The sequence below is a fragment of the Anarhichas minor genome, unplaced genomic scaffold (genome assembly GCF_050575085.1).
Source record: "Anarhichas minor isolate MPS153535 unplaced genomic scaffold, ASM5057508v1 ptg000012l, whole genome shotgun sequence".
NCBI lineage: Eukaryota > Metazoa > Chordata > Actinopteri > Perciformes > Anarhichadidae > Anarhichas > Anarhichas minor.
This window is the reverse complement of record NW_027466458.1, coordinates 7,827,843-7,852,887: the sequence shown is the minus strand read 5'-3', so window position 1 is coordinate 7,852,887 and position 25,045 is coordinate 7,827,843. Positions and strand designations below refer to the sequence as shown.

Genomic DNA, 25,045 nt, shown 5'->3' with positions numbered 1-25,045 from the left:
CTGTTTGACTTACTGACTGATATTTCAGATGCCTAAAATGACCTCACGATTTTCTTAAGAAACTTGATAACATTTCATACCTTTAAATTATTACTGGCACACCTGACACCTTTGTGGCCAGAGGTGTGGCAGAGCCGTCACCTGTCTGCCACAGTTCACCATCCAGCCAGTAGAGTTATTTAAAATGCAAAGGGCCAGTCTCTCCTACATGTTCCACAGTTTAGTTTCTCTGCTAGTGAAACCTATTGATTCCTCTCTGAGTGGTGGAGCCTATAGGCTGCTGTGGTGGAAGACCATCATATCCTTAAGTTAATGTAACAATACAACAATATACAAACTCCACTGAGCAAAAGGCTTAGCTTTTACATGGTAATTAATTAGGTACTACAAGCAGCTAAATGTACTGAAAGTATCAAAATAAAAGTGTTTGTGAAGCAAAATGTCTTATTCTTTAATTCACTTGTGATCAGCATTTTAGGGTGTTTTTTTTGAATACTTTATATACTTCTGGGTGATTGAATCTATAACAATGAATGTTATTCACTGATCACACAGTGAGTGAATCTATCTGTCAAAGTATAAAGTGGAGTGAAAATACTTAATAGACAAAAAGCTCTTAATTGTACTTAAATACAGCAGTTAATGTATTTAACTTCTACTGTGCTCTTTTATTTGGGACTACTTTCTCTCACACGAGCACGTGCATAGGGTTAAAAAAAGAACGTAATAAATAACTCTCTGGTTTGTATTTAATGTTAATCGTAGAAAGGAAATCGGTCATTTTAAACGTCTTTCTAAACGCTTTACGGTCTTCACAGGAACACATCAGTCTGTCGCTGCTCCCTGCACATTCCATCGGAGTAGCGGAAAGCCAAACGGTTTTGTTCCGCTCACACGCACTCTGATTGGCTGTGGCAGCTGTCAGTCACCCGCCTCTGCTCTCCGATTGGCTGCCTCTCCTCTCCGTTAGCCTGGAATGCGCCGTGCTTCAGTGTGGTTTGGGATGGTCTCTCTCTCGCTCTCTCTCTCTCTCTCTCTCTCTCTCTGTTATTGATGCTTTTTTCCTCGACACTTCCATGGTGACTGTCCCGTCTAACGTCTGATCAGCAGCGAGGAGCCGAGCAGCGAGAGAGAATGGAGCTGGAGGAGAAAAACCCGGACCCTAAATACGGTAACTGCAGGTTTATGTCACCGTTTTTTCTCCTCGATCTTTGATTTCCACTTAACGGGCGAAGAAATGGAAACAATGACTGCGAGGGGATGGATGGGTGTGGACCTCATGCAGATCTGGAGTCGTCCTCATCCTCCACAGCCGCGTTGTTTTTCAGAGGAGTTCTCATCTTTAATCTCAGAAAATTCGCATTGAACTTGCCTTTAATTTTTCATTTGACAATTCACAGTGAATGAAAGCAACATGCTGCACATTGGGTGGTTGTATTTGGCTAGTTTGCCCTGTTTTAACAGCCTGTGCTGCAAAGCTTCCAATGAAACCACCTCACCCTAGTTGCTTATTGTTGGTATATGACTTAATGTTACTGAACAGAACCAACAGGCTGATACGGGAAATCCGGCTGCTACAATATCTATTCTAACCAGGCTTGTCTTGATGGGCTCTGATTAAATTAGCTTCATATTCTGCACTGCAGGAACACACCCTCAGGCCAGCTTTACTGCTTCCTCCTGCGCTTAAAAACATTTTCTGTTTTGTGTCTTGACATATGCTCATTTATTTCACTGAATATCAATAGTGTCAAAATAGACACTGATGCTGTCACAAACGTATATGCACTTCTCATGTTCATTGATTTTGTTCACTGCCTTTTTTGTGCATGTACATATTATGGAACAGTTCATCCTCCATAGCAGCCAGAGACATGACTCATTGGCCATTATTATGTGTCACACATGCGTTTTCTCAACTTAGCAGCCTGACGCGCTCTTCTTGTGTCTGGGCTGGGCTGTTGTTCACACGGACTGTTGAGTCATGAAGTTGTGGTAACCAGTGTTGATCTTGCTTCAATGCCCCTTGTGAGTGTTGTTACATGAGAGGGTGGCCACAGCTCCAAAGCAAACCGCAGCCTTCACACTGGAATTTAATTGGGAAGACGACACTAACGCTGTCTGATTGTTGGGTTATTCCTTCTTTCACAACGTAAGATGCTCCCAACAGCCCACGCCCGAATGTTAAGTGCACGTCCTCTCCAGTCGATCCACGGAGCTCCCACCGCGGAGCATATCTTTTTCACCACATCGACTCTTTTCTCTCGGCTCTCCTCCCCCGTGAAGGCTCAAAGGTCAAACACAACGGCCCTTTTAAAGAAGAGATAAAGGCACCATACACATTCCAGCTCGCCGGTAGTCTCAAACAGCAGTTTTTATTAGCACAGTTGGACTTGTGAGCGGCCCCTGGTTGCCTACAGTTGCTCCTGCGTTGGCCCTCGGTGTGCATGCAGGCAGGCAGGCTGCAGCCTGCAATGACTGTGTTCAGCCTTGCCTGCTCGACCCAACTCAGCAGACAGTCAAGAGGCTTCCAGTCAATAATGAGCTGGCACACACTCAGAGGCATTACCACACACACATGCATGAGCGCACGCAGAGACACTCCTGCTAGATGTTTCACAGTGATCGCTTCTCATTTGGACTGTTGGTTTGGAGAAATCAGACAAACTGTTGCTGTTTGATAGAAGCAGCTTCTGTGAGGAGTAGAGAGAGAGAGAGAGAGAGAGAGAGAGAGAGAGAGAGAGAGAGAGAGATCTGAGCCAGCGGTTGGCAAGTACTTGTCTCCACAAAAAGAGACTTTAATGTGTTTCCTCCTTGTAAGAGTACGTAGGCCAAAGACCTCATTAGTAGTTGACAAAGAGGAGTTTTTTGAAGCAGTAACAGCTGCTGGATACGGCAGTAAAACAGTAGTTTCTGTGAATCACATAAGTTAACCATCTCCATCTACAGGCTCTATAGGAAGAACAAAGAGTTGCCCACTCTGGCCCTCAGGCCTTCTTAAGAGCAACAATCAACAGTTTAGTTGATGTTGAACAAGGCCTGAGGGCCGCAACGTCGTCACAATACCCAATGCCCATCTTTCGGCGCAGGCTGAAAACTCACCTCTTCAAAAAGGCCTACCCTGAGCCTTCCACTTAGCATTTACTTAGCATCTATTGTATTCATACTAGCTTATTGCACTTATTGTTTTCTTATTAGTTTGTGGCACTTATTGCCTTCGTTTGTTTCTGCACTGTACGTTGGCTCTGGTTTATGCTCGTAGATGCTTGTTTGAGGAAAGGAGATGCACTTATGACTTCTGGTGACTAGTAGTTCTCTCGAAAACCGATGTTGAATACACTTATTGTAAGTCGCTCTGGATAAAAGCATCTGCTAAATGACTGTAATGTAATGTAATGTAATGTAATACAGAGGTGCATTTGCAGCCAGAGTGAGCCACACGTCCAGTGATCAGCACCTCATCACAACATCATCACGGTGTGCCTTCATTTTTGAGTATTCTAACCGGGAAGATAAAATTGTCAGGAATATGTACTCATAATGTCTCCTTGCATGTACAGTCAGCACACACACACACACAAACACACTCACACTCACACGCACACGCACACGCACGCAACCACAGGAGCCACTAACCCATTAAGGTAGCCAGGGAAGGGTTCATATGATAACCCCTCTGGGCCCATTAGTGAATCACACCAGTCATGACATCATCACTTCCTTTAACACACACACACACACACACTAGAAACACACAGCATATTGTCAGAAGCAGAGACTGTACTGTATTACTCCACATTAACATCAGTTAGGTTTGGCAGAAGTCTTGAACTCCACCTGGACCTGAATGCAGACTGATTGTCTGGCAGACTCTGTGTGAAACAAACAAACATCGGCAACATTTACACCTTTTTAAAAAGACATCTCTTACGGTCGCTATCTACTGACGCCAGTAAACCACGATCCCATTAATCCGCCAATTACATACAAGACTATTCACGAGACATTCGGCAGCATTTGTACACAATAATTGTGCTGGAATGCTTCTTCTGCACAATCAGAGATTGTTTTATGGCACGAACCAGTCAAAGCGCCGCCTGTTCCTCCGGCTCTAATGGAGCCGCGTCTCTCACATTAGCAGATGGTCCAAGAAATGAAAGGCTGATGGAAAAATTACTTTCACTGTTTATCCTCTTGAGGAAAGAGAAAGAGGAAGTGTGCACACACACACAAAGTGATGGCAGGGCGGGGGGGCAGACAGCATCAGCGAAGCCTTTAAACCTTTTATATAAATATGCAGGATACACTATGGGTTATACTCCAGTAAAAACCTTCACACTCCTTATTTGAACAACTCTATGGTTGAAAATAATATCTCAATAATTAAAATCTTAAACACAAAATGGGCTACTGTGCAGCATATAACATACAGTTGAGAGCATCATTAATACAGATATCATCAGATAGTTTTAGCATATATGTAGGCCAAAAAGTAACAAGAGACTGCAGTATAGAAACACCACAGCTGGTTGATCAGCATTCTTTAATTCAAGCAAATTAAAGGAAGCATTTTCAGATTTGGGGATTCATATTCTTGCCAAAAGTTAGATGAGAGATTGATACCACCCAAATAAGCGTGTAATGTCAAACCACGTTAATGTTGATACGAGCCTCTAAACCCCAGCACCTACAATACAGGCTCAGGAAACTGGATTTATAAGAAAGAACGAGGTTGAGTTTGCGTGGGCAACGACACGGCACTGTGCATGTAACATGCATGTGTGTGTGTGAGGCCGGTAGTTGGTATTGTATTTCATGCCATGGCACGCTGTCAGTCTGTCACAAGTCTGTCACATGGCAGCAGATGTGGGCAGAGCAGACCATGTGCCACCAGAGAACACGTAGGACGGTCTGATCTCTGATGTACGGCTCAGCCCACCGTCAGAACCAAATCATTGTCTCAACAATGTAAGAAACCATTTCAATGAATCTCCATTGTTTGCCCAATGTCCATTGTTTAGGAAGTTAGTGATGTAACATTTGAGTATGAGAGAGAGAGGGAGGATGTGGTGGAAAATACAGCTTAAAGTAGAAACAGGAAGCTGATTAAACAGACGTAACAAGGAAACAGTGAACACAGTTTATCACGTTGACACAACAGAATGAGCTGAAGCCTAAAATAACAGTTATGGTGCCGGAGAGAAACACTGTTTTGAATTCCAGACCACGTCCCTGTGGTCCGATGTGTACAACATGCCGAGTCTTTTGTCAGTTTTGGGTCACAGGCGCTACACGTCTTTGTTGCTTCTGCTGCTTCTCTCTCTAACTCCCCCGTCAATGCTGCTTCTGCTGCAATTCCCCCGACAAGTCCTGAGCCGAGAGAGAGGGACCGCAGAGAGACGGAGGTAACAGGAGGTGAAGGCAGAGCTTTGAATACACTGAAAGAAGGAAGTGAAGAGTAAGAGGTCGGGGAACAAAAATCTCATACAGGAAGGAGATGGAAAGAAACAACTGCCACACACAGCACACCGAGAGAAGTCTATAGAACCGTCCAGGACAGACACTGAGACAGAAATAACGACGGAATGACAAAATACGACAGACGAGGTACCGTAACAGTCCGTATTCATGAGGAACTGAAGGTTCATCTGATCGTCTTATTGATGTTACTCAAGCTTCTCAGCTAGACTTCTGCTGCTTTGACTAATGCTCTCTGATTGTGATGGTTAATGGACTAAAATACAGAGTACAGCGATGCCTTTCTGGCTGTAGTTGCGTCTGTGTGTGGGCAGAGTGTGTGTGTGTGTGTACCCTGTGTTTATATGTGTATGTACCCTGTGTGTACCCTGCGTGTATATGTGTGTGTACCCTGTGTGTATATGTGTATGTACCCTGTGTGTATATATGTGTATATGTGTGTGTCCACGAGATTGTTTACTGAATACTTTGCTGTGTGAAACACGTTTCAAGGTGTAACAGAGTGTAGCGATGGGCTCGCTGTGAGCAGAGCGGTTCGGTGCTTCTCTGCCGTGTCGGAGGTGTTTCCATGGCGGCTGGCGATGTCCACGGGGAGCTCACCGTCGCTGGGGAGCCATTTTGTGGGTTGCTAGGCATGGCAGTGAGGCAGAAGGATCCTTTTGGTCTGGAGAGTGTCCTCACTTTGTCAATATGTGGACCGCATGTATCTCCCGTACCGAGAGAGCTGTTTGTGAGCACAACTCAGCAGTTTTTATTTGCAGCATACAGTAGAGAGTCTCTCTTACATTTTATTCAGTGGAGTCATATCATGATGCTGTAATCTTGCAGTTTTATCATTTTACAAGTTGTCCAAATTAGTGATTTCAAGCAAATGTTGATCAGAAACACATTTGAAGAGTTTCATCTGCATGTTGTTGTTTTTAATCTCTATTTAAATATGTTACGATGTTGGAGATGTATTACTATTTATACTGTGATATTCATTTTAATGTCAGTATTGTTGTGTTAGGAAGTAACTGTTCAGTGTGATGGGGACTCGACCTTTCTTTAACCAGCAGTTTGTGGTGAAGGAGTTTTCATTCAGGTCTTCATTGAGAGTTTACAATTTAAGTGGTTTACTGCTGGTTTTTGGTTAACTCTCCTTAATGTGTTCTAGTCTCATCAGACTGTTGTTAAAGTTTAAAATTCAATTCATAGTCTGAGACGTTAACAAGCCCGTCGTCTGTTTCCATCAACAGGGGAGTCCAGGAAGTTTGACCCAAACTTCAAAGGGCCGCTTCACAACAGGTGAGACGTCTGTTGTCATCAGCGATCATGATTATACTTTCTGCAGAACAAGAAACAAATAACAATACTCTGCCTCTCCTTTCCTTACCTCTCCTCTCCTCTCCTCCCCCCCTCTCCTCTCCTCTCCTTTCCTCTCCTTTCCTTACCTCTCCTCTTCCTCCCCTCTCCTCTCTTCTCCTCTCCTCCTCCCCTCTCCTCTCCTCTCCTTTCCTTACCTCTCCTCCTCCCCTCCCCTCCTCCTCCCCTCCCCTCCCCTCCTCCTCTCCTTTCCTTACCTCTCCTCCTCCCCTCTCCTTTCCTTACCTCTCCTCTCCTCCTCCCCTCTCCTCTCCTCCTCCCCTCCCCTCTCCTCTCCTCTCCTCTCCTTTCCTTACCTCTCCTCCTCCCCTCTCCTCTCCTCCTCCCCTCCCCTCTCCTCTCCTCTCCTCTCCTTTCCTTACCTCTCCTCCTCCCCTCCCCTCTCCTCTCCTCTCCTTTCCTTACCTCTCCTCCTCCCCTCTCCTCCCCTCTCCTCTCCTCCTCCTCTCCCCTCTCCTCTCCTCTCCTTTCCTTACCTCTCCTCCTCCCCTCTCCTCTCCTCTCCTCTCCTCTCCTTTCCTTACCTCTCCTCCTCCCCTCTCCTCTCCTCTCCTCTCCTTTCCTTACCTCTCCTCCTCCCCTCTCCTCTCCTCTCCTCTCCTTTCCTTACCTCTCCTCTCTCCTCCTCCCCTCTCTCCTCCTCTCCTCTCCTCTCCTTTCCTTACCTCTCCTCTCCTCTCTCCTCCTCTCCTCTCCTCTCCTCTCCTCTGCTCAGGGGCTGCACAGATATACTCTGCTGTATTCTCTTCATCTTGGCCTTGTTGGGGTACTTTGCTGTCGGTATTGTCGGTAAGATTGATCCTACATTACTTCATATGTACTGTTTTCATTACTTGGACACTGTAAATTATGTGTTTAAGACCCTCAACATTAAAACACACTTAAAACTCTCCTTCACCAAAATGTTTGGTTATCTTGCCATCACCATCAATACTAAACATGCAAATCACATATTTAAGAGGTATTGTGTTTTCCATCTGTTTTCCCAGAATGCAACCTGTTTCCATGTATTAACTGGAGTTTTATGAGCAAAGAGATAATTCACACATCTGAAATTGCAAATGTGCCAGAAAACATTAAATTCATTTGATTTAGTATAATTAGGAAGATCTGACGATACTCAAGAGCAGTATGAGCAACTTTTCCACTTTTAATGTATTGTCATTTGATCTAATGATCTCGTCTTTTGTTTCCGAAATATTTGAATTGTTGTCCATGCAGCCTGGTCTCAGGGTGACCCCAGGAAAGTGATCTACCCCACGGACAGCAGGGGGCAGTTCTGCGGCCAAGCTGGAACACCTCTGGAGTGAGTCACCTGACAATATGAAGTGTACAGTGTCACTGTATCACTGTACTCTGATACCCCGTCGTTTGAGACGTTAATTTGTGATACATGCCAAACAATCGTCTTGTTTTCCTTTTCTCACGCAACAGGAAGAAGCCTCTTCTGTTCTACTTCAACATCCTGAAGTGTGCCAGCCCTCTGGTGCTGCTGGAGCTCCAGTGTCCCACCACACAGGTCAGAAACCATATCTGCTCATATTTTATGTTCATTGCAGCATTTGTCTCGTCCCACGCTAAGTGTTTGTATGTTGTTATTTGTGTCCAGTTATGTGTGGAAAGCTGCCCCGACAGGCATCTGACGTTGGTGAAAGCCAAGTTAGGCAGCAAAGAGGACCGTGAATACTTCCAACAATACTGTAAGGATGGAGTGAACTTCGCCAAACTGGTAAGTATTTATGCATGCTTAAATAGATGAATGTGCATTGCAGTATAACAAAAACTGTATTATATTGAAGGGTGTTTCACCTGATTCAGAGTCCTCCCGAGATCCTGAAGGACGGCTTGTGTCCTGCCATGCTGATGCCCAGTAAAGCCTGTAAGTGAGAAGCTTGTTCTTCACCCCCAGCAGCTCCTGTACCTGTAGGACTGCTGTAATAAATAGAACAGTAATATACAAACGGATCATCCATTCACTCCACAGTCACGCGTCGCTGCCTTCCTGCCTTGGGAAGGATGAAAGGTGGGGTGGTGGTGGTGGGCAACGAGACCACTTTCGATGATGGACAGGGCTTCAACATCAACGCCACAGATGTGCTGGAGGCATCCAAGTGAGTCCTTTCCACTGTATGGCAACTGAACACAGAGGATACGTTGAGAATACGTTGGGGTTGACTAAATCACCTTGAGCAACTAGATCCAGTAAATAATCAGAACAAATATTAATCTATAAATATTTGTTTTGATTATCTTTTAAATAGAGATAATCCTTACTTTGAATCCAAAAAGAGAAAACGTCGTTAGATAAGTGAACCGGTTCAGGTTTGACAATCTCGACAACAATGTTGCCGTGCTACGTCAGCTAGCAGCTAGCAGCTAGCATTGATGGGCTACTTAAAGCTCCTTCTGATCTTACGTACGCTCATGTGTGTCTTGTACGCCTGCTTTGGTTCTGCTCTACTTGTCTGCTCCCTGGAGGGTCTTTGTGTTCGTGTTTTCTATCCGCATCATTACCTCTGGGGGCGGTTGCAATGCTCCCTGGATGTTATTTATCAAGATGATGAGTATTACAAGCTGTTATGTTGTATTCTTGCTGTAAACAGCAGCTGGAGTGAAATTATTAATTCAATTGTCATCTTAATTTACAATGTGACATGACGAGCCTGATGAATTATTAACGTAATAATAACATTATTCAAGAGAGTCACTTGAAAATGAATTATATTCTGAAGTTACAACTGTATGAAACATTAATTATTTCAGGCTTTGAAGCCCCGAAACTGAAACATGCAGTAAAAGGTGTCAGACAAAGAGCTAACTTTGATAGCGTTAGCTCCTCGTTAGCTACTGTTGTACAGTGATGCTACTTCAGTATGCTACATATGATATAATAATCATTTCTCAACTGTTCCACTGAGGTTACAAAGCTTTTTGCTTTTTTACAAACTGATTGGAAGTAAATATTTCACAACAGTATTATTTATTTATTGATGTGTTCTGTTATAGGCTTATTTTTTGTAGTCTGGTCCAGGGCTCCATACTTGGCAGATGTCTACAATGTTAATTTTGGTGAATGGTGTTTGTTTTAAATAAATTTCCATTTTTACAGGAAATCAAATGTGGTTGTTGAAGCTCGCCAGGTGGCCATGAGGATCTTTGAGGACTACACTCAGTCCTGGCACTGGATTTTACTGTAAGTCCGTCCACTTCGTAGCGGTGACAGTAACAGAACATCAGGAGTCCAACGCAAGATATTAGTTCATGATTTTAGAAAATGTCCTTGTTTACTTATTAACTGCTGATCTACTGTAGCTGTCAAAACGCACACAGTTATCATGGCTCTTAAAGTGTTCAACACTGACTTCAGCTAATTGATCATTTTAAAACATGCATGACCGCAACTGTCGAGATCACAAGCAGAACTTGCCTCTCAATATGTCACAACGTCTGATGTGTCCGCCTCCTCCAGCGGTCTGGTGATCGCCATGGTCGTGAGCTTGATCTTCATCGTCCTACTGCGGTTCCTGGCTGGCATCATGGTCTGGGTCATGATCGTTTTGGTCATCATAGTCATCGGATATGGTAAATCCTAATCTTATAGAGATTATCCACCTTTATTGAAATTAAAAACTTAAAATATTCTATTCTCTTAGGGATCTTCCACTGCTACATGGAGTTTGCGAGTCTGAATGGCGAGCCGGGCTCTGACGTGACCATCCGTGACCTGGGCCTGCAGACGGACTTCTCCGTCTACCTGCAGATCAGACAGACCTGGCTGGCCTTCAGTATGCACATGTTCAGTCCTTAACACACCTCTGTATGAAGTGTTTATAAATCCTGCTCTGGTAACGATGATCTAATGCGTTCCCTGTTCTGCAGTGATCATCCTGGCTATTGTGGAGGTCATCATCATCCTGCTGCTCATCTTCCTCAGGAAGAGAATCATGATTGCCATCGCCCTCATCAAAGAGGCCAGCAAGTGAGTCTGAGCTGGTCGTCTGTTTTATTCTGCTTCGTCAGCTGAGGAAGACGAGTGACCAGAGCTGCTCACATATTTTAAAGCTGCACTAATTCACATTTAAATAATGACGATCACTCTTAGAAATAAAGGTACATATGAGAGGTTCTCGAGACAACCCTTCAATGGTGTAATATTTCCACACAGAACCCTCTCTGGAGGATTTACCCAGAACTGTCCACCTTATAAGGGTGCTAGCAAGAACCCGCCCAGGGGTATTTACCGAGAACCCTTTCATATTCAAAGGGTTTCATCTAGAACCCCAGAAGGCCGGGGGTGATGTGGTGCAGGGTTCAACAATCAGGGTTCAAAATCACCGTATTTGGGGGGCTGTTGCCTTTTAACACCTGCGCTTTCAAAGATCCTTTAAGAAGTCTTTCTTCCAAAAAGATTTCTTTGGAAGAAAAGGGTTCTCGATGGAACCCTTAGTATAATGTGAAAGGGGTTATCACCCAACTCTTCAGGTCCCGTCAGCACATTTACCTTCTTCTTCCAGCTCACTGTCACCGTCACGGTTCATCCTCACAGCCTTCATCACCCTTGTTTCCAGAGAATTATAACTTTTATTTGTTCACACAGCATTTTGATTGTTGCTTTCTTTTCTCGTCTTGTTTCAGAGCTGTCGGTCACGTGATGTCATCGCTGTTTTACCCCCTGCTGACCTTTGCCCTCCTGGCCGTGGTGATCGCTTACTGGGCCATCACTGCCGTGTATCCTTCCCATCAAACATGAACAAAACATAAATGTGTCACAATCTTTTTCACTTTTTACTGCACAAAGATTTGCACATAGATTTTCAACTCTACACGGTTTTGTTTTTTTAAATTTGTATTAATATTTGCTATATTTTTCATTAAAAGAAAAGAAAGAAGAAACGTGTAGAAAGAAATATTTCATCAAATGATTGAGAGTAGAAATGCCCAAAAGAAGAGAAAAGAAGATAAGATGAATAATTGCATTTCCCCAGTTCTAAATAAACTGTATATCCTTGTCTGCTATTTACTTTTAGACAATGTGTTTGTACTTTATTGCTTGTTTGAGACATGTTTCCATAGATAGATAGAGATGTCTCTTGATTGAGACCTTTTCAGAGACGTCCTCTCTATGTTGACTAAACCTCCTTGACCGCTCGGACCAGTTTCTTGTCCACCTCTAACGAGCAGGTGTACAAAGTGTTCAACAGCTCAGAGTGTGACTACTCGAGAGAGACCTGCGACCCCAAGGTACGCTTTCAAATGTCACTGACTGAAGATGTGTGTGGGGTTTAGCCATAACGCCGAACCAAACACGCTGCTTATATTTGACACCTTTAAGGAAGAAACATCGCACATTTCATCATATTTTACTACATGAATAATCCCCAATAATCCTGTGTTCTGCCTCTCTCTCTCTCTTTCTCCAGACATTCAACACGTCCAACATATCAGCTCAGTGTCCTGATGCAGAGTGCCTGTTTGCCTTCTACGGTGGGGAGACCCTCTATCACAAATACCTCATCCTGTTCCAGTTCTACAACGTCTTTCTCTTCTTCTGGTGCGCCAACTTTGTGACGGCCCTGGGCCAGGTCACTCTGTCGGGGGCCTTCGCCTCGTATTACTGGGCCTTCAAGAAGCCCGATGATATTCCCGCCTTCCCCATCTTCTCCTCACTCGGTCGGGCCCTTCGGTAAGAGGCTGCGTTTCTATTATTGTATTTGTGTGTGCAATCTGTCCACCTGCGTGTATTTGTGATCTGTTTTTATATATATGTATAAAAGCAGAGTTTCTTTAAGCTCACGCTTGGATCTGTCCCCTCCTGGTGTCCAGATACCACACAGGCTCCCTGGCTTTTGGCTCTCTGATCCTGTCCTTGGTTCAGGTCATCAGGGTCCTTCTGGAGTACCTGGATCACAAGTTGAAAGGTCAGAAGATTTAACTTCTGAACACGACAAATTACTAAATCACTTGACTGTGTATCGTCACCATTATGACATATTTATCACCGACTGTGTTAAAGGGACAGTTCACCCCAAAATCAAAGATATATATGTTTCCTCTTACCTGTGATGCTATCGATCAATCAGAATGTTTTGATGTGAGTTGCCGAGTGTTGGAGATATTAGTTGTAGAGATGTGCACCCTCTCTCCAATATACTGGGACTGTGTGGCGCTCTGGTGTGATGCTCAAAGTACCAAAAATATGTTTGAAGAATGTCTCTCTCCAGAAGTCGTGAGCTTGTTCTCGGCAACTGACACCAAAAAAAGTTTGATTTTGGGGTGAACTATCCCTTTAATATGCATTTAGGATATTGTTGTTAAATGTGTGAGTCTTAAAACCTGATTTTGGTTAGATGTGTAATGCGAAATGTCATAATAATATCTAATTCTGCATCCTTCAGGTGCTCAGAACAAGTGTGCTCGGTTCCTGCTGAGCTGCATGAAGTGCTGCTTCTGGTGTCTGGAGAAATGCATCAAGTTCCTGAACAGGAACGCTTACATCATGGTGAGTCAGTGTAACAGGATACAGCTGCGTGAGAGATGTCCGGTCCGCTCAGCTTTTAAAGTGTTGTGTTTTTCCTCCAGATTGCCATCTATGGAAAGAGTTTCTGTCCCTCAGCCCGAGATGCCTTTTTCCTCCTGATGAGGAACATTGTCAGGTGGGAGTTCATTACATTGTTATCCACCATTTTAATTACATTTTAATGATACAACATTTAATCATTGTTTAATGTGATACGCTCATATTCTCTGCTCTGCCCATCTCAACACAGGGTGGCTGTTTTAGATAAAGTGACTGACTTCCTGCTGTTTCTTGGGAAGCTCCTCATTGTTGGAATCGTTGGTAGGAGAGCTTTTATTTTTAGACCAAACGTCTCTGTTCTTTACTCTGGAGACAGATCTGTCCGGATTTCGAGATGAAATCCACTCACACACATTTTTGTCCTGCACAGGCATCTTCTCTTTCTTCTTCTTCTCTGGAAGAATCAGAGCGATAGAGGAGGCTGCTCCGTCTCTGAACTACTACTGGGTGCCAATATTGGTGAGAGGCAGTTATATTGATCCCTTTAGCTCGCCTGTGGGCTTTGACGCCACAGCAGAGTACTTGATGAAATGTGTGATTTTCTTCCCCTAGACGTTGGTAGTGGGATCCTACCTCATCGCCCATGGCTTCTTCAGCGTGTACGCCATGTGTGTGGACACACTGTTCCTCTGCTTCTGTGAGTAACTTCACATTCAGCCAGATCTCCTCTCGTCTTCCTGCTTTCAAGCACTCATACAACTGTCTCAAGCTGAAATGCTGGTTTCTTCTTCCTGCCATGTTTCTGACTCCTCTTCTCTTTGTCTTACTTTTCTTTGTTTTCACACATTCCCTTTACTTTACGTTTCAATCTTCCCCTCATTTTTCCATTAACCCAATGCAAAACACAAAATACGCATCCCCGCACACACAAAAGGTGAGGACTTGGAGAGAAATGACGGCTCGTCTGAGAGGCCTTACTTCATGTCCCCCTCGCTGCACGAGATCCTCTCCAAAGCCGAGAGGCTGGAGGACGACCACGATGGTGTCGAGCAGGGAGATTCTGCGAAGCAACCGGACGAGGTGAAGCTGGAGGAGGAGACCCCTCTTCAGCAGCAACAAGATGGAGAGATCCAACTGCAACAGCAGACGGCGCTCAAGCAGGACAACGAGGAGGAGCAGCCTCTGCAGGCCGAGACGGATGCCGAAGAGCCAAAAGAGGAGAAAAACGAAGAAGAACAAAAAGTCAGTCAGGATGAGGAGGCTGAGCAGAGAGAAGAAGCTGAGGTGAAAGAAGAGGCGGAAAAGCAGGAGTTGAAACAGGAGGAAAAGAAGGAGGAGGCGTCGGCTCCTGCTGCGGAGGAAGAGGAGTCTGGTGAAAAGAAAGAGGAAACTTTGGAAGAGAATCCTCCCACTGCATCACAAGAGTAGAAGTCAGCAGCAATGCGAGGGCAGGAAATGAGGCTTGGTAAACCTCACAAGAATGAAAGAACTGTCCGTTTGTGGTTTGGGCCTGTTAGATGAAGCTAGCCCTGCTATGTGAGAGGTGCCGTGTGCAGCTGGAGGGTCGTGGTCCACATGTGAATGTCAAAGCAGGTCAAAAGCCCAGTGCATCTCTGTAGCTTGAAAAAAAAAAAAAAAAGTCTCTCTTGTGTTGGTTTTAGAACCGTGTTGGTTTTTATATCGTGAAGATCTGTAGAACATTGTGAGTGCTGAACCTGTGCCTGATTACTGTCACTAATATCTATTGTCTTAATGCTGTCGACGAATGCACTACAGAACCACCAAGGACCGTGTTTACAGTCAGAACACACACGTCTCAATCAACGGTGAATCTCTCTTCACTGTTTACAATAATACCAGCTGACGCCAAAACGTTACACATATTTGATATACTGTATGAATATTGGATCTTTTTTTTCCTATGGAACTTGTATAATATATATACAGCATTGTACGTCTATCATTCATTGTTTTGGCTTCAGTCTTGTGGAGATGGAAGATGGGATCTCATGTATTGTATTGCCACCTATCTGCCTTGGTATTTCGGACTGGCGTAAGTGCTGTGATTGTGTCGCCTTGACGCAGCCATCGTGACCCCCCCCACCCCCCGGCCTTGCTGTGCCCTATCCTGTCTCTCTCTGTCTAAGTGCTGCATGGTTTTGACATGGCCTACTGAATGCTCCCAACTAACGTCTTAATTCTCTGGATGCTTTTGTACCGTTTTTCTCGTTTGTCACCTTGTGAAAGATGTAAGTTGATTTCCCGATGAAATTACTGATGACATTCCATATTTACTGGATGTAAATCTTGATTAAAGGTGATTGTATTTAATCATAAGTAGTGCTGTTTATGGCTAAACATGTGAGTTTGAAGGTGGTCTGGTGTTTGGAAGCAGGTGAGTTTTGTAAGTTTAAAATGGTACATTGATTAACAACATCTTTTGATACCTTAAGAGGTAATATCCAAAATATTACATAATATTAATATAGAATACAGAAAGACAAAAAGGAAAAATCTAAAAAAAAAAAAAATTCATTGTGACCGATGCATTTCCCCCTTAATTATTCATTTAATCATCTCCTGACCCCTCAAATTAGTCTTGGGACCTGATCCCAGGTTGGCATAAGCTGAATTAGAACATTCTTTTATTTTCTTTAGTTAAAAAGCAACTTAACACCACTTTAAAACATTGTTTTTGCTGACCTGTAGAGGTTTATCCTCTCACCTTGCTGGAGTGATGTACAGGTGTACTCCAGGATCCCATCACTGTTTAGTTACAGGGCCAGTGGAACACACTTAGACCACACCCTGGCACTTGATATTTTCAACCAGAGAGGGCAGCAAAACACTGCTTTACGAACTAATGTTAAAGGAATACTTCACCCCAAAAATGACTCTTTTTATATCAATGACTCGCCCAATGTTACCGTGACTTTTGAAGAAAACTCTTTTTCAAACAGAATCAAAGACGGTTTCGCTGTTGTTAAAAGTGACCCCATTTACTTCAATTCATCAAGACTCCTCTCCGTTCTTTTGATTCTTCGTTCCCTGTTGAGTTATGTGAGAATTCAGAGTTTCACAGGGTGAGTAATTGCTATTCAAATGGTCATTTTGGAGGTGAAATATTCCTTTAAGTTACTCTTCAACTGTCTCTCGCAGGTGTCCTTGTTGAAGTGCAATATTAAATTGTTGGAGTACTCCTTTAATTCTTCTTCAGCTGAAAGACACAACAGCTTATAGATAGACGATGCATGAGTACGAGTTAGATGACCCGTTAGTGTTAGCGTGCTGTCCTCATCTGCTTCTGTCCGTGTCACAGTGGAGGATCTGGAGCGCAACGATGGGTCAGCAGAGAGGCCGTATTTCATGTCGCAGAACCTGCTCAGCCTCCTGAAGAAGTCCAATGAAGAAGCCAAATCTGTGGATTAAGTGTGTGTGTGTGTGTGTGTGTGTGTGTGTGTGTGTGTGTGTGTGTGTGTGTGTGTGTGTGTGTGTGTGTGTGTGTGTGTGTGTGTGTGTGTGTGTGTGTGTGTGTGTGTGTGTGTGTGTGTGTGTGTGTGTGTGTGTGTGTGTGTGTGTGTGTGTGTGTGTGTGTGTGTGTGTGTGTGTGTGTGTGTGTGTGTGTGTGTGTGTGTGTGTGTGTGTGTGTGTGTGTGTGTGTGTGTGTGTGGTGGTTTAAGAGGAAATCTGAATTTAAGGAGGAATTACGATGCCATTTCCGGTGTATGTACAACAGTATGTTTGTGTCTTGATGTCAAATGAGATGAATAATGTTGTGTGTATGATATCGATCCTTTTGTATTTTGTTACAAAGCCTTCAGCCATTGGCTCCTGTATTTGCCCAACAATGATTATTTTTATATCTGAAGGAATATGGGAGCTTGAGTTACAGATGATACTTGTAGTTAATTTAAGCAGCAGCTTGCCTTAAAACTTGTGTTTTTCTTTGTACATTTTGGTATTCTTTTGTCACGTTGTGTGTATTCTGTCGTGCAGTTTACGTGGAAGCTTTGAAGAATCCAAGAGAATCTTTCAAAGTGATTTCCAGTTCATGGTTGAATGTAGCCTGTTAATACATGACTGAAGCTGTGCTTTATCAGTTTAATAATTATATTGCACTGTTTGAAATTTGCTCACAAAACCAAAGTTGCTGAACTGCCTCCAGTAAAAAGCTTGGTGTGCTACTCAAAGCCTTAAGAGATTACAAAGTCTGGCAGAAGTCTTCATTTTTTAATAACTTGTGTTCTTTTTGTTATTCATACTCCAAATAAATACAACATATCCATGATTAATGTGCAGATGTTGAGTTTGTAAGGAAGTTGTCAGTTTTACATTACCTTTCAATTTGTTGTAAACTAATAAAACTTTGTGTTGCCATATCAGGACAACACAACAAAAGAAGCCACTGCTTCTTAGGTTTGTATGTGTGCAGTAACACGGATTGTTGTTTGTTTTTATCAGTATTGTCCATCTTATTTTGATACCGCTGACAAATGACACTTTTTTGAAGAAAATGCCATTTGAAATAGAGCATTAGGCTAAATATATTTGATCTACTCGTTCAAAATGCATTATGTATCTACAGTTTATACACTGACAAACATACATATGTATTGTGTTCAGTCATACCTGACATATAGTTTCAGGTCATTGCTCATAATATAAGTACAAAGTTTACAAATTATTTTTGACGATGCTTCCTGGAAGCCTTTATTTATTACTTTTTACAGGAGCATCATACATGGTAGTTTCCCAACATTTATGATATTTCTAAAAATAAATAAACTGACCACGAGACCGTTACGCGCGAGACCCACAGGGTTAACGTGAAGCTGTGAGCTCACGTGTACAGGTTGCTATGCAACACCGGACACAACCAGAAGACTTGGTGCAGGTCACGGTAACACGGTGTGCACGTTTCCTCTGATAACACAACAACAATAACACGGCACGGGGATGGCGTTCAGCGCCGAGCCGAAGAAACCTGCTCTGCACGACCAGATAACGGAGATGCAGCGAAAGATCCAACTTCTGGGTGAGTGTGTTCATCTGAGCGTCGATCATGAAACTCGCATCTAACCCCACGCATCACGCATTGTCGATGTAATGATTACATGTGTCCACCAGAGTGCGACAGAACTGCGTCCTATGAGAGCTCTCAGTGCGCCATCAAGAAGAACAGAGAGCGCATCCTGCAGCTGAGGCAGGACAACAAGGAGCTCTACAGGAAGCTGGCAGAAGTTAATGCTGTGAGTCCCACAATAGAGAGACAACGTCCCCCTCTCTGTTGCTTCTTCTCTGTCCACGCTTATCTTCGTCATCATAACTGACTTTCTTACCAATTACAATTGTTCCTTTTGGTGTCTCGCCTCCTGCAGGGTGATGAAAATGTTGTCAAAGTGGCCTTTCAGGACAGAGGGTTGGAGAAGGATGCGTACCGGAACATGTCAGCCAAGGTGACAGGAAGGAGCGTCAATACTGTTCGATATTATGCTTCATAGCAGCGTTGTTGTTTACCATTATTATTATTAATAGATCATTTAGATATGTTTTCATATCGTGTACTACAAAATGATATTGTTGGACTATTTTCACCAAAGGGTTTCCCACTGTTAACCCCTCAATATTGTTGATAGCTATGTAACAACACAATTTGAAATGGAGAAAGTTCTCTCTGCAGCTCTCTCTGCTTCCCGCTCACTGTCTTCATGTCTGTCTCTGTCCCTCACACACTCTGTCTTTTCTCAGGCAGCTCTGACAACACTCGAGCAGAGGGTGCTGTGCAAGGTGCAGCGGCTCAATGCCCTGAAACACACCACCCAGACCCAGCAGCGTCGCCTCCAAGAGCTGAAGATGGAATACCAGAGAAGGAAACCAGAGGGCAGCGGTGGAGCACCGTCTGCTGATGCTCGCACTCAGAAGAAGGAGGAAGATGCCATGGTGGTTACCTCATGAAGAAATACGCACAACATAAAGCTAATTCTATTTTCCTGTTTTTCACACATAACGTCACAGCACACAGTTTGTAAACAATGTGCACGTGTGTGTTCAGAACCTGCGGGCGCTGGAGAACAGTCTGGAGAAGACCCAGTTCAAATGCAAAGAGGCGGAGAACATCATGATCAACTATCAGAAACTCAAAAGTCACCTGCAGGTCAGTCCAACATACCCACTGTATAAGGTTCACCTGCTGGACATATTACGGAGGCGTTGTTGTCACCGCCTCCTGTAATAACTAGTGTGTCGTTGTGCTGAGCTGCATATTCTAGACATTATTTTGCAACTTGTGTAATGTGGAAGCTGTGCATTCTCCATAAGCAGACACTCTTATGAGGCTGTGTTTTGTACAAAGCCTGCTAATAATATAGGATTCATGTACAGAAAAACATGGATGTCTGCTGTTTCTCTGCAGGGTAAAGGCCTGTACTATGACACTGTGTTGTGCTTGCGATATGTAAACGTTGAGTGAGACGTCCTCAGTCGTACAGTACTCACTTTACCTTTGTTTGCACTAAACCTGACCTCTCTGTTTTCTACTAAAGACATTTTTCAGTCGGTCACTTTACTTTACAGACATTACCGGTGCTAGACAATGCACTTAAATCTATTTACAGTTACATTTTATATTTGGTTAATCATGTTATCCAGTGCAGCTAAAGCGCATTAATAGATCAAGTCCTCTGATGAGCCTTTACTTTACTCTAGAAACACTCACTTTCTACATCTGTGTGTCCTTCCTCCACTTCAGGAGGAGAGTGTGACGTTCGGGAGCCAGTTGGACGGGCTGGAGGCAGAAATCCTGAAGCACAGAGACGAGCTTCACAACATGCAGGTCATGAACAACAAGGCGCAACTCTCTAAAGACACTGCTAAGGTGACTGGCAACCCTCCTCTGCTATGCGTTTTCAACATGCGTGTCACTAGTGAAGGCGTCACAAGGATGATCGACTCACCGTTACTAAAACTATAGAAGTTACATGAGTCACAGCGGCTTTTTCAGCGTTTGTTCACCAGTGTCCTTTTCGCGGTGATGCATATATACAACTTAGAAAAGCAGACACATTAAGCTACCTCATCACTATACATTGTGCAAACAGCAATTTTCTCCCAAACAATGTTGCTCTTCTTCCCGTTTTCTCTCCCCACCAGGTTGAATTACAGCAGCAGGAAGAACTGCTCTACAAGGAGCGCAAGGAGAGAGAGCGCATCATAGCAAGCTGCAGGAAAAAGGTCGAGGAGCGCAAGGCCCAGGCTGAAAAAGTCGATAGAAGGGTGAGATACATATGGTGGTGTATATATATATATATATATAAATATATGTGTGTACACCTCAACAACATTATTTTGATGTTCCCTCTTTTGATCAAACATGACATCAAGAAACATGACCACAGAAGGCCTACAGTACTCAGTCACCCTTATTACTATCTAATGTTTAGTACAAATAATGATAGTTCATTATTTATGTTTTGAGGCTCAGAGAACAACTATGCAGCCAGATGAGCTGAGCAGTGAAGCCCAGCGCAGCACCTCCAGGATGGGGGGTGAAGAGGATAAGACCATTTCCACTTTCGAGGAGGCCTTCCAACAGATCAAGGAGGCCACCGGGGTCACAGATGTACAGGTATGGCTGTGGAAACACCAGCTGTGTATTCATGCACACAAAAACACACACTGTACACGGATGTATTTACATATGTGGGTTGACATATAAGGTTCTTCTTTTTGGACATGTGTGTGCAGGAGATAGTGGAGCGCTTTATCTCACAGAAGGAGACACACCAACATCTGGAGAAGCTGAAGGGAGAAAATGAGAAGGTGCTGCAGCAGCTGAAGGAGCAGAAGGAGCTCCTGAGCCAACAGTTCCAGGATATGAAATATTCTGGAGAGGCTAAACTCTCCAGGTGAGACATTCAGACATGTAGTACTGCAGCGGAACGAAGTAATTGTGGATGCAGCCGTGTAATGTCTACACTTTCTCTGTGGTTTTATTAGTGACCAACAGATGCTGGAGGAGTGTGAGATGCAACTGCAGGCTCAACAGCAGAGGTGTGATGCAGTCAAAGAGCGCCTGGAGTGTCTTGTTAAAGCCAGCGGTACCGTCCGAGCCGGAGTGGAGCACCTCGCAGACAAACTTCAACACATCCCACTGGTAAACACGACTTCAACCGTCATGACTGGAGGCTAAACTTACGGTCTGACTTAATGTGTGTCGATTCACTTGTCCCTTAATGTGTCCTCTCTCCAGAGTGAGGACACGCTGGCGGAAGTGTCTCCAGACTCAGGTGAGTTTGTGTTGGAGCTGATGACCCAGTGTGAGCTGAAGTTGCAGTTACTGCACGAGCAGCTTCAGGGAAAGGATTTGGCTGCTATTCTGAAGGAGATGGAGGAAGATGAGGTGAGTCGACGTTCCACTCATCAGCACTCCTCTGGCTTCACAGGGGTTTTAAAATTGGTGGCTGCTTCATAGGAGTAGCCTTAAATGACCTGATCACAATGCGACATTGAACTCGCGCCAAAGCTCATTCCTTCAGTGGAGCACTGGAGTAAGAAGGAAAGCAACTCTTGTATTTCACATTATTTCGCGTTTTCTTTCCCTTCAAAAAGAACCGGTTAGCTTCAGGTTAATGGGTGTCGCTCCATCAAGAACAAAATGAACCGAAACTGACATCCCTATAGTCCATATATATACATTACCACCTGGCAAAGTACTCAGAACTGCCTCTGTGGTGATTCCCACGACTCACAAGGTGAAAACAATGCAAGCGTCTCTGGTAATGACGGGTGTGTGGGGAAAGGCACAAATTATTTCGATCAACCACAAAGTACATTGTGTACTCATGAACAGAGACTGTTGACACTTAGGCAGCATTACATGTGCACACTAAGAGGCATCTCTGGCGAGATGAAGGTCATGTGACCAACTTTATATCTCTGTGGCGCCGACAGGAAAGGGTTTGGGAACACGGGTTTCCTAAACCCTTTCCTGCATTAGTATAAGTTTGTGTAAAGTTCATTTTTGATAAGGACTCCTGTTTTGACAGTCTGAGCATCAGCTTGAACTTTCAATGATAAATGCAGTTTTGGCAAAGGGCTTGTTGGGGCTCTTGTTTAAGCCTACAGGGTGTCCCATGGTGTGACAAATGAACACAGCGCGGCAGGTTGAGCATGTGCGCATGTATGCGGCTGTGCGTGCATAGCTTATCTGAATGGAAAGGCAGCCGTTAGAGCCACCTGAAGTATTTGTTCTTCATTAGTAACACCTGGCAGCAGCTTCTCTGTTTGAGAACACACCGTAGGATATCAGAGTGTACTATAGGAAACACGTAACAGACTGGAGGACATTGCTAATGACATTGACCATTTTACTCTAAGATCCATTTTTAGAAAGCATAATCTTTGTAATTGACGTAACTCTGAGCTGATAATTTCAAAATCAGTGCAGCCTTGTTTGCCTGACTGCTACTGCAAGAAACAGCTCGGCTGTCCGGGTCAAACAACCGTCACTTCTACCTTTAAGAAGTATTCTGGGAAAAGTCGACCTTCTGCACCTTAGACACAAACATCCCCAAACGTCCTCAGTGTTAACACTTATCATACACCATAATAGGTGAACACCATAGGCCTATTAATCTGACATGTATGATGACGTAAACATGATGAAACATTGGTTAGTGGTTGTATTATTATGATTATGTAGATACATCTAAAAAACCTCTCCCACAACTTCAAACTGGCTCTTTTAAAGGTTTTGTTTCTAAAGTTCCCCAACACTCATTTCCTTGTGAATAGGGACATTCTAAATAAATGTGAAATTCTGTTTTTATTATAAGACTTTAAAAAAAATCAATATCCTACCCAAGAAAAAAACTTGACGTTGACAAAAGACGTAAAGCCAGATTCCATGGAAATCAGGGATTTTGAGAATCAAAATTGAATACAGAAAATCTTCATAAAATATAAAATACATGTTTACTGGTGTGAGTCATTGACTGTTTGTTGCTCTGAGCAGTTCTATGTGAGGATTGAAGGGAAACTGCCAGCTTACAACACGCGTGTCAAGCTATCTGAGGACCAAAGACTGGACCTCTTCAGTGATGGTGAGCTGGGAGCCATGCACGCACACACACACACACACACACACACACACACACACACACACACACACACACACACACACTAATACAAGCACACACACACACACACACACACACACACACTAATACAAGCACACACACACACACACACACACACACACACACACACACACACTAATACACACACACACACACACACACACACACACACACACAGTCTAAATGTCACCGTTTGTGTCTCAGAGGACGACAGTGAAGAGGACGAGGCTGACATCATATCGCGTGAGGAATTGAAGCGTCAGTCTCAGCTGATCATTGACTCTAAGTCCAAGAAGAAGCCCCAGAAGAAGAAGAAGAAGAACAAGAAGAAGAAGGGACATTTCTGAGCCGACAGCACCGTCTCAAGACTCAAAGACAGGGGTCTCAAACTCCCGGCCCGCGGGCCAAACCCGGCCCGCCACGTCATTTTATGTGGCCCGCGAATCCGCCAGCAAAATTTAAAAAAAAATAATAATAATTTAAAGTTAGACTTGATAATAAAAATATCCCCATAGTCGAAGTTATGAGATAGAAAGTCAAAATGATGAGATACTTAAACACACAGTCACAGAAGCAGCTCTTTGGCTGAAGACTACTTTAAACGTGGCTTTAAAACACATGAAATACTTCACGTGGGATTGTGCAAACACCTCCTTGAAAGGACTTTAAGCATTGAACAAAGTTATTGTAATAACTTGTGTTTGATATTTGTCTTTGCTATTTTCTTTAATATTTTGATCTTTGATAGAGTAATGTGGGTTTATTAACCCTAAATTAAAAGGATTTAAGTTATAACAGAAATGTGCTTAAATATATTTTTACATTTATATAACTGCATGTACAATATTTTTACACTTGAATAAACAATAATCAAAAGCAGAGACAGTTATTTACCAATATGTTAGGAGAAGTTACATTTACACCATCTTACACCTACAACCGGCCCTTTGAGGGCGACCGTGATGCTGATGTGGCCCAGAGTGAAAATGAGTTTGAGACCCCTGCTCTGCTCAAAGACAATGAAAGGACCATTCCTCATTTCTATTGATTTTTAAGCCATTTAACGTTTCACCTCTATGATTATTGTTCAGCGTTGTTATAAAGAATCTTAGATTTTAAAGTAATTTTTAGCTGAAATTACAAATGACAATATATTTTTAGAAAAGAAAGATGAGCACAATTTAACAGCTCTTAGATTATTTGTTTGTTGTCATATTTGCTGTATAAATGTTTGCTCCCTCTGCCTCATGGGAAGCCAATAAAAACAATCAAATCAGTATTTTCACTGTTTCATTTTTTTTTTTACCATAAATTGCTGTATGTGGGCGAAACAGGTAACTTGTGCCCAAAGGTTTTCTCTGTTGTTGTCTTGCTGATTGCCACCTATTGAAACATTGTGAGTGTAACATGATGCAGGTCAGTGAAAGCCAACACCTGTGACAAATCCAGCCTTTTATTTTATGGCTAAATCACATTGACAATAGAGACGCAGATGCTTTGTCCCAGTTTAACATGCGAGCTGCGCATGAAACCCTCACTGCTTACGTAG

The 25,045-nt window shown here is 43.4% G+C and overlaps 2 protein-coding genes across 6 annotated transcripts; both read left to right on the top strand.

The window, feature by feature from the left end:
* The first annotated feature begins 1,022 nt into the window (after window positions 1-1,022).
* Window positions 1,023-17,648, top strand: slc44a2 (solute carrier family 44 member 2 (CTL2 blood group)). 3 transcript variants are annotated; one of them, XM_076090638.1, is made up of 22 exons: window positions 1,023-1,171; window positions 6,717-6,765; window positions 7,559-7,632; window positions 8,065-8,149; window positions 8,278-8,362; window positions 8,453-8,572; window positions 8,662-8,722; window positions 8,828-8,954; window positions 9,953-10,036; window positions 10,313-10,425; window positions 10,497-10,628; window positions 10,723-10,822; window positions 11,479-11,571; window positions 12,000-12,084; window positions 12,264-12,526; window positions 12,667-12,761; window positions 13,239-13,342; window positions 13,423-13,496; window positions 13,611-13,681; window positions 13,791-13,879; window positions 13,973-14,057; window positions 14,295-17,648. In XM_076090638.1, exons 1-22 carry the CDS (start codon window positions 1,135-1,137, stop codon window positions 14,786-14,788), a joined length of 2,520 nt encoding a protein of 839 aa, XP_075946753.1. In that variant the 5' UTR covers window positions 1,023-1,134; the 3' UTR covers window positions 14,789-17,648. The 3 variants fall into 3 exon arrangements, with proteins under 3 accessions (XP_075946753.1, XP_075946751.1, XP_075946752.1); XM_076090636.1 differs by having other exon boundaries at window positions 1,025-1,171; window positions 16,680-17,648; XM_076090637.1 differs by lacking the exon at window positions 1,023-1,171 and adding an exon at window positions 5,199-5,607 and having other exon boundaries at window positions 16,680-17,648.
* Window positions 17,649-17,797: 149 nt separating this feature from the next.
* odad3 (outer dynein arm docking complex subunit 3) lies at window positions 17,798-24,773 on the top strand. Of its 3 annotated transcripts, XM_076090641.1 has the most exons (13): window positions 17,798-18,395; window positions 18,488-18,609; window positions 18,739-18,816; window positions 19,109-19,300; window positions 19,413-19,514; window positions 20,109-20,234; window positions 20,510-20,632; window positions 20,835-20,984; window positions 21,104-21,264; window positions 21,356-21,512; window positions 21,609-21,758; window positions 23,373-23,460; window positions 23,701-24,773. In XM_076090641.1, the coding sequence occupies exons 1-13, from the start codon at window positions 18,317-18,319 to the stop codon at window positions 23,841-23,843; spliced, it is 1,671 nt and encodes a 556-aa protein (XP_075946756.1). In that variant the 5' UTR covers window positions 17,798-18,316; the 3' UTR covers window positions 23,844-24,773. The 3 variants fall into 3 exon arrangements, with proteins under 3 accessions (XP_075946756.1, XP_075946755.1, XP_075946754.1); XM_076090640.1 differs by having other exon boundaries at window positions 18,344-18,609; window positions 20,841-20,984; XM_076090639.1 differs by having other exon boundaries at window positions 18,344-18,609.
* The last annotated feature ends 272 nt before the right edge of the window (window positions 24,774-25,045 follow it).

Bases quoted from the DNA above. Each gene is read 5' to 3' on its own strand.
- odad3 (XM_076090641.1), top strand. From the start codon at position 18,317: ATGGCGTTCAGCGCCGAGCCGAAGAAACCTGCTCTGCACGACCAGATA. The intron at 20,985-21,103 runs GTATGGCTGTGG...ATGTGTGTGCAG, and splicing joins CCGGGGTCACAGATGTACAG to GAGATAGTGGAGCGCTTTAT. The intron at 21,265-21,355 runs GTGAGACATTCA...TGGTTTTATTAG, and splicing joins GGAGAGGCTAAACTCTCCAG to TGACCAACAGATGCTGGAGG.
- slc44a2 (XM_076090638.1), top strand. From the start codon at position 1,135: ATGGAGCTGGAGGAGAAAAACCCGGACCCTAAATACG. The intron at 8,150-8,277 runs GTGAGTCACCTG...CTCACGCAACAG, and splicing joins CAAGCTGGAACACCTCTGGA to GAAGAAGCCTCTTCTGTTCT. The intron at 10,823-11,478 runs GTGAGTCTGAGC...GTCTTGTTTCAG, and splicing joins CTCATCAAAGAGGCCAGCAA to AGCTGTCGGTCACGTGATGT.